Source organism: Nanorana parkeri, unplaced genomic scaffold (genome assembly GCF_000935625.1).
Source record: "Nanorana parkeri isolate BGI_ZX_2015 unplaced genomic scaffold, ASM93562v1 scaffold1129, whole genome shotgun sequence".
Lineage (NCBI taxonomy): Eukaryota > Metazoa > Chordata > Amphibia > Anura > Dicroglossidae > Nanorana > Nanorana parkeri.
In genome coordinates this window covers 456,999-465,763 of record NW_017307397.1, presented here as the reverse complement: position 1 = coordinate 465,763, position 8,765 = coordinate 456,999, and the positions used below count along the sequence as shown (strand labels likewise).

The following is an 8,765-nucleotide window of genomic DNA, read 5'->3' as shown; positions in this document are numbered from 1 at the left end:
TACTAGAATTGTAATCCAAGGTAATATATCATACAGTTTTATGTGGAAGTTTAAAAGTTATTTGAGTGAGCAGAAGAAGATTTCTGAGATGGAGAAGGTGTGTTTTTTATGTACTAGCCTTACTGTTAAAGTGAACCTGAACTGTGGAAGCTGAGGAAATAAGCAAGCAGAGGGCAAAGGACTGGTCACCAGTATCGCCTGTAGGCTCTCTGAAAATGTTTTTCCCCAGTACTGACTTTGCCTTGTTCTACCCAGTGTAGAGGCGGCCATCTTGGTGGAGGCAGAGCTTCCTCTTGTCAGAGCTGTCTCTTATAGCTGATGGGGGAAATATTTAAAATGCAGCATGGTGCAGAAAGCATAGGTCCATAGAAGTCACTAAGCAGAAGGAGGGAGATCCTTGCACTGCAGGTCCTCAGGTTCAGCTTCCAATCCAGCAAGGAGAACAGTGAGCAGCACAGTAGATGACATCACCAAATCCTACTCCAAATCTTCTGAGGCCAGCATTTAGAGGCCACAGTGCCTTAGATGACCTCACATTGCAGATATACAGATATGAGGCTACAGGACAGGAAGTGCACTGCTTTTTTAGAAGTAGAGCAAGACGAGAAGAACATCTTTTAGGGTACTGCTTAGGCACAATTAGCATTACTAGATGTCCCCTATAAGGTGGCAAATCTGTGGACTCATTACCAAATATTAAACCTTTTATCTACAAGCCCCTTAAAGAGAACATATCAGCCATTTTACATGTTTAAATATACTTGCCTTGCAGAAATAACCACAAGGGCCTGTTGGCCAGAAAAGGCTCTTTTGTGCACCCATCTAATGCTGGTCCGCTGTTACTATATTCTAGAGTTTTCCAGCTTTTGGTCAAAGCCTCTACCCTCAAAGAGTTAAAGTAGATATGAAGTAAAGATTTACTTTAATTATAGGGAACATCTGGAAATGTTGTTTCTACGCAGTTCCCTGGTGACTTGCCCCCCTGCTTGTCATCTTCCACAGTACAGGTCCTCTTTAAGCTTCAACTGCCTACAGCAGCGGTTCTCAACCTGTTGGTCGCGACCCCGTCGGGGGTTGAATGACGATTTGCCAGGGGTCGCCTGGGAGTCTCCCACTATTAGCAGCTCCTGGCCGCCCGGGAGAGAAACACTTTCTCCCGGAAAGGTTTACTCTGCTCGATCGAGCAGAATAAACCTTTCCCGGCAATCGTTTTTTTCCCCTGACATCGGGAGCCGCCGGCTGCCGTAAGTTAGAAGAAAAAAAAACACCATACGAATGCATAGCTAGATTCCTATTGGCTATTTCACTTTGCAATAGCAAACTAGCTATTGCACCCGCCCTCTGCTGCTGCCAATCAGCAAAGGGGGACCTGAAGTTCTCCATCAGGTCCTCTTCTAGTGATTTTTTTTATGGTGTGTTTTTTATCTTATTTTTTTTTTATCCTGACAGCGTACGCCAGTGGTTCTCAACCTGCGGGTCGCTGTGTGATTTCTGCTGTGCTAGGTGAGAGTCCTCCTCAGCCCTCTCCTAGCGCAGCAGAGTCAGTTCTCCCGCCACGCCGCCAGATGTCGCTGCAGCAGCCGCGTCAACCCTAAATTTTATCGTTGGGGGTCACCACAACTTGGCAAATGTTACCTAGGGGTCCCGGCCCTAGAAAGGTTGAGAACCACTGGCCTACAGTCTCCTTTTCCAATAAGAGCTCCCCTCCTGGACGCAGAGGCGCTCTTATTGAATATTGAGCAGGTTAGTGAGGGTTGGCTCCAGGGGATAAGCCTTAGACAGCTGATGGGTGCTGTTTAGCTCCAGGGGGTGAGTTTTAGGCCCCAGGAATTTAGGCCTATAGTAATATTGTGATCAGAGGGGTGCATTGAAGAGGCAAACTTCAACTGCCTACAGTCCCCTTTTCCAATAAGAGCTTCTATCCTGGACATAGAGACACTCTTATTGAACTTTGAGCTACAGAGTGAGGTGTGGCTCCATGGGATAAGCCTTAGGCAGCTGATGGGTGCTGTGTAGCTCCAGCGGGTATGTTTTAGGCGTCAGCAACTTAGGCCTATAGTAGCAAAGTGAATCTAGGATCGGAGGGGAGCACAGAAGAGGAATAGTAGGCACCAAGTTTACATTAATGGTTGCTGGCTTTACGTCAGTGAACTTTGTGATAAGGGTACTAATCTAAAATCCTAAGAAAATAGACTCCTGAAATGAATACTTCAGACAGACAAAGTGAGACATGTTCCAAGGAACACAATGTGATTTCCAAGTGTTTACAGAGGTTCACGGATGCATTCCAGGGTTGGTTGAAGTTGTTTTTGCCAACATGAAATATTTATTCAGCACACTCTCAAATGTCACCGTGGCTTACTGAATTACTAATGTCTCTACTCTTTGCCTGACACAGAAAAGAAAGACACCGTCCTGCGCCAGGTCCGCTTGGACCCCTGTGACCTGCAGCCTATCTTCGACGACATGCTGCCAATTCTGAGTCCAGAAGAGCTGCAGGTCATTGATAAGATACCGCAGGTGGAGGACAAACTGGACCGCCTCTTCGAGATCGCCGGTGTCAAGAGCCAGGAGGCCAGCCAAAAACTCCTGGACTCAGTCTACAGCCACCTCCCCGACCTGCTGTAGCCTTAAAAATGAGAGTTGAGAGTTCAGCTTGCCTTGTACAAGTGATTTCACTGCTTCCTTCACATCATCCATGACCATCATCACCACTTAATACAACCCACCCAAGGCCAACACAACTGGCATTTTGTCTGGATGCTTAAAATGAAACTGCAAATATCTTCATTTGCAGGTTTGTACATATCATGTTTCTTTCAGTTTACGGGAATACGGCTCTCTTCATTGGCAGAGCACATTTTTTTTTTCCATACGTTTTCATGAGTTGGACATCACTTGGGGCATCTTGTCCAGTATGACATAAGAATTTTGTTGCATTCAGAAGGCATTCCAAGCTCACTCAGCACCGTATGATAATCGTGATCCATTCTGCAGCCAGATCGACTGGGATCCCGTACTCTACGTAGCACGGCCTTCTGTCCAGCGCCAACAGCAGCTTAACAGTGTTTATTGTTGAACTTTGGGCCGCTGATCTGTTTTTGGATTACAGGTAATGGCTGGAGATGACGCCTGCCCTTCCAGGCTGACACATAGACTTATAATGCATGGTACATACCTATACTGCAGCTGGTACGCCGAAGATCGTTTAGGATCCTTACATGGAGATTCTATTACCGCACTGATGACTGTTTCCAGGATTGGCTGATGACATTCTTAAATGCTGAACTCGTCTTAATTACCACACCTTCCTCCACACCTCTGGAGGATCTTTTTTCTCATGTTTAAAGCCCATCTGTACTCACACGCAAAAATGTGATAAATTGTTGCTTAGCAGTTCTTAGATGTATTGATTGCATTAGTTTTCCTTTTTTAGTCATTTTCCCCTTTTCTTCACCCTCTAATACTGCGAATAACACACTTCCTGTCTCTTTGTGGCTACACTCATTTCTCTACTGTATTCATGGAGGGAGCCCATGGTTGTCGCATAGGCAGGATTTCAAATACATCTGCCTTTGTTCATCTCCATGATGGTAGATTTATGGGACTGTTAGTTCACACAAGAAAGATAGGGATGTTTCTGCTGTCTTTTCATTTCATGGGAAGTGGCAAGGACACTTGCTTGTATTTCTAGCAGGACCCAAATTTATTTTTGTACTTGATGAAAATGTTCTTTGAAAAAAGAACACTAATGCAGCCACCACATCGAAGGACTGGTAAGCTGCAATATATTACATTTTTGTTTTTGTGTTTTAGATATGCTTTACCCGTTGACCCAAAACTAGGTGCTCTTGGTTTGAATGACACACCATCTTCTTGCATTGCTAGTGGACTTGAGACTGATCTTTTAACCCTAGAATCTCAGGGTTCTCTGATATTCATAATTATTGAGCTAGCATTTTGGGTATAGAGCCTGGCCCTGACCCCTTCCACCTCCAAAGACTTGCTATTGTCCTGTGAGGGTCTCCGTCACAGCGATGGCCAAATACTGTGGTTTTGAAGTGATGTGGGAACAGCCAGGCTCTCAAAGCTACCGGGAACAGCCAGCAGAGAATATGGCTGAAGGAGCAAAACTCCATGGTGGAACATGAACCTCAGACTCCAATATGGATCTGTCACCACTGGAGGCCAAGAGGTATAAAAACAGAGTGGCTGAAAATGGAGATATCGGTTCTGGATTAACGGACTCCTTAAAGTAACCATGTCACAAGAGAAGTACTAGGGCTGCCATTGCTTGCCTACGTCTAAAAAGATGTTTGGCATTACCGACCCAGAACAAGCATGCTGTAAATTTGTGTCAGAAATTCTTATTTCTATACTTGTTCCAGGTCCATGATTAGTTGAAGCCAATGCATTTGCAGGACAGCTAGGCAACTAGCATCTTCAAAAGGAATGGTCAGCAGTGGTACGATTCTCTTATGACCGATAGCTATGATTCTCTTATGACCGGCACAGTCCTCTCTTCAAAGCTCCCTAACCTTACCTAACCTAGAACCCAAGTGCTTAATTGCCTGTCCATGAGAGCGTGTTTACATCCTCAGGCCTGAAATCTTCTCTGGTGCTGGCTGTTCCTGTAAGTAATTCCCCATATACTTAAATGGCTTCATACTACTGCAGCAGAGACAGTAGTAATACAGCCCCATATTTAGGTCTGTAGGGAATTACTGTATAGGTGCATTCAGTGGCTGAGAACATTTTGGGCCCAATGATATAAACACTGGCTGCTACCATAGAGGTAAGTACCTGCATGAGCGGTTCTAAGTAAGATTAGGGGGCTATGGAGGATGGACTTGTGTGTTTTTTTGTTTTTTTTCTCACTCGAAATTGTCCTTTATGTTGCATTCATTCTCATTTCTTAGATACAAGCATATGAATTATGTTTGAGAGGGCTTAGCCCCTTAAAGTAGAACAAAGTAAAAACATTTAGTCATATGGACTTATTTCTCAGGATGAGAGCACCTGCCATTTTTTTTTTTTTAGAGTGAAATTAAAAAAAGAATCTGCCTTTAGTACACAGGCAGCTTTTTTGTGAGGGAAGTCGGTATTCATGTTCATGGGCCTACCTGCTCGCTCAGTAAGACAATGTGCAAACTGCAGTGAACACAGAAACTAATAAGACATTTTGTTCATACAATGGAAGAAAAGGTCATTGCTTGTCCCAGCCCCTACAATATATCACCACACCAAAAAAAAAAATGGCAGCACACCAATGATTTCAGCATTCAATCAAATATTTTTGTTCCTCAGAACTTGCATCTACCCTGTTTCCCCAAAAATAAGACCTTCCCCGAAAAATAAGACCTAGTTGTGACCATTCCCAGGGCCGTTGGTGGCATAAGGGGGAACTTGAAGAGCCGCAGGAGAGAATCAGCGGTGCCAACGAAGCCAGCACTAGAGGAAGCGAGGCGGCACCGGAGGGAGCAGAGCCGCATAAGCAGATGCCTCCTCTATAGTGCCGGCTCCTGTCACAGGCGGAGTGATACCAAATGCACTCCGCCTGTGAGGAATCCATAGTGAAAGTGCGCTTTGCTCATTCTGGCTAGCGATTGGTTAGCAAATTGCTCTTGGAAAGGTACGACACCCCTGATTGCCCTGATCACCATATTTTTGTACATGAATACATGTAGACTTTTGTACATGAAACAGTGAGGATTGTTGTACAAAAAGAAAGACCTACCCCGAAAATAAACATAGTGTGTTTTTTTGAGCCAAAAAAAAATATGACTGTCTTATTTTCAGGGAAACACGGTGGAAGCATCACCTTGGACCCCCAATCCAGATTTGGGAGGTCCCTGGTGAAGTCTCTGTCCATGTTCTCTGGAGCAATAAAGTTTTATTGAATGCTGAGATGATCAGTACGTGGCCAGTTTTTTCCTGTAAATCGCCTTTCATGGTTATCATTTCAGTGAACTGAACTCTAGATGGTTATATTGCTTTCACTTGTTTTGTAGCAGTCTTCTTCCTCCGACATATTGCATTGCCCATGGAACTTAATCTAGCATCTCACTCTTTTTGTCCTGGTGCAGTATGGGAAGTGAAAGGGAAAGTTCCATCAATTTCTTTGGGCAGTAAATGTTTCCTATGACCCATTAGTGAATAAGGCCATGTATGTGCCACCTTGTTGAATAAGCCCAGTAACGCTTTAGTGTCACCAGGGTTATAGTAAATATATATTCTGAAAATTCTACACCCACAGATTGGTAGTTCCCATTTTGTGTGGACAGCCGGTGCAGATAAAGGGAAAACACCGCCCAAAACTCTGATTTAATTTAAGCGATGGTTATTTAGAGCTCCTGATGTGTCCTTTTGTCATGGAGCCTGCTGTCCAAGTCCCCTCGTCTGAAATTCCTCTGCCAACCTCTCATGCTGTGTACTGTTCATTCATTATCATTATTGTGGAATTATCTGATGAACTGACATCAGAATAAGCAGCAAAGTCTGTGTGGGACTTTCTGGACAGTTGTTCTTCATGTAATGGATCTACTGATATGTATTGCCTATACCAAATGTCCTGTCCATCATCCACCTACAACTAGATTCATCCATGTGTACATGTTTCTTATTGCCATAGACTAGTTATAAATCATTGATTCATATTTCATGTCCCCAAATAGAGATCAGCAGTTCTTTTTCTAAGCTGCCCTAGAAAAAAATATGGAATCTTTAAAGGAGAACTATGGGGCTAGGGCTCTTCCCCATAGTTCTCCTAAGGGTAACGGGAGGATACACACTAGCGTCCTCCCATCACCCAAAGCACAGTATACCGTGAGGCACAGCTCGCAGTATACTGAGATGCCGGAACGGATCCCGACAATTATGTCTGGATCCGCCCAGCTGCGTGAGTGACAGCTGGCTCTGCCTATCTAGAGACAGAGCCAGCTGTACCCGCCCCTTCCCCCGCCAGTCAGCGCTGGATGATCGGAGCGGGGAGGGGGGAATCCAGTCCCTCCCCTGTCACGGCTCTCTGCAGGGATAGATCGAGAAGTGAGCGAGCGCCGGTATGTGTTCGCTCACTTCCCGATCTACTGGGCCGACCTGTGACTGTTTCATTGTCACAGGTCGGCTCAGATTATGAGGTGAGTGAAAATCACTCACCTCATAATTCTCCTTTAACTGAGTCATTTGGGTCTTACAGGTTTTGCCTACATTATTCAAAATTTGCTCTTGAAAATGTGTCATCTTATCAGACACACATATGACCTAAAAATAATAATCTGAGAATAACTTTATCTGTTACATACATTATTTATCCCATGTATCCAATTGATTTTGGTCAGGAAGCTTGGACGTCCAAAGGAACTGACTTGGTAAAAATCCAGCCAAAAGCAACCAAGCAGCTCTGTAGGAGACCCAGACAACCATGTGATCAGAAACCAGTCATCAATTGGCTATGTGACTCTGCTGTTGTGCAGTTGTTTCCCAGGCAAATGTGTCTAGAAGGTCATTTTGATTGTCTGTCTCTCTACTTGATTTAACGGGACATAGTTTTGGGGATTTGGCCTTGTTCTGGCAGATCATGGTGGGGCTTGAAGGAGAACTAGAGGGAATTTAAAATATAAAAGGATAGAGAAATCTTCAGAGTAAATATGAACTTTGTCTTCTTGGTCTAGAGATTGAGTCTTCTGAAGGTCTGGTTTAGGACACTTTTTATTTTGGGTCCTTTGAAACTACTGTTATCTTAGTAAAGGTTCTCATTTATCCAGGTCATGGTAGAGCTAGTAGTAGTCACATTCTATTGAACATGCCCTGTAATGTTGAGGATGTTTCGTAGCTTCCTTGAAGGAGAACTATGAGGTGAGTAATTGCCACTCATCCTCATAGTTGGAGCTGACCTGTGACAAAGAAGCTGTGACAGGTCGGCTCTATCGATCAGGAATTGAGCAGAAACATGCACCGATCCGCTCACTTCCTGTTTATCTCCCTGCAGTAAACGGTGACAGTCAGTCACCGCTCCCCACTGGGATTGCCCCCTCTCCAATCCTCCAGCGCTGACTGGAGGAAAGGACGGGGAAGGGGACAGGCACAGCGGGCTCGGCCTCTAGATAGGCAGAGCCCGCTGTCACTCACGCAGCTGGGTGGAATTCAACAGTATTGTCGGGATCCGTCCCGGCTGCGGCACTCTCAGTACATAGCGGGCAATAGCCCGCTATATACTGAGCTTTGGGTCACCGGAGGAGGTTAGTATATGTCCTACCTTGATCCTAAAGAGAACTATGGGGAAAAACATTTACGCCATAGTTCTCTTTTAAGTCGCTGCAGAAGCTACAAAACCTCTTCAGTGGTGTGGAGAAGCTACGAAATATCTTCTGCAGTGGCTTGGAGGAACTCGGCAATGTCGTCTTCACTGGCTTGGAGAAGCTACGAAACGTCTTCAACATTGCAGAACAAATCCAGTTGAATGTGACTAACTACTATTAGCTACTGTTATCTCGGCTATATGTGACCACAGATTCTCTGTATATTTGTGATGGAGAATCTTCTGGCACGTGTAAATGACGGAGCACCAAAGGACATTTTCAGCACAGATTTTCGTGTCACGTGTGACGTGTCAATCCCTTGACTAGGTACAAACTAGTAATATAACATTCACTAGATGACTTTCTACATCCATTCAAATATTTATTATTACATCCATTTCCAGTATGTCATTATTGAAGAGCACCTGTGCTGTAGTAAAAAATTACATAATATTTTGAAGGAGGCTT

At 44.4% G+C, this 8,765-nt stretch overlaps 1 protein-coding gene across 1 annotated transcript in view; it reads left to right on the top strand.

Annotated features, from left to right (window-relative positions):
* Positions 1-3,325, top strand: part of TNFRSF21 (TNF receptor superfamily member 21) — a 91,131-nt gene extending 87,806 nt beyond the window's left edge. Inside the window, exon 6 of the mRNA XM_018568043.1 lies at positions 2,399-3,325. Within this exon, the coding sequence (XP_018423545.1) occupies positions 2,399-2,628 (230 nt within the window). The 3' untranslated portion in view covers positions 2,629-3,325. The remainder of the gene's footprint in view (positions 1-2,398) is intronic.
* The last annotated feature ends 5,440 nt before the right edge of the window (positions 3,326-8,765 follow it).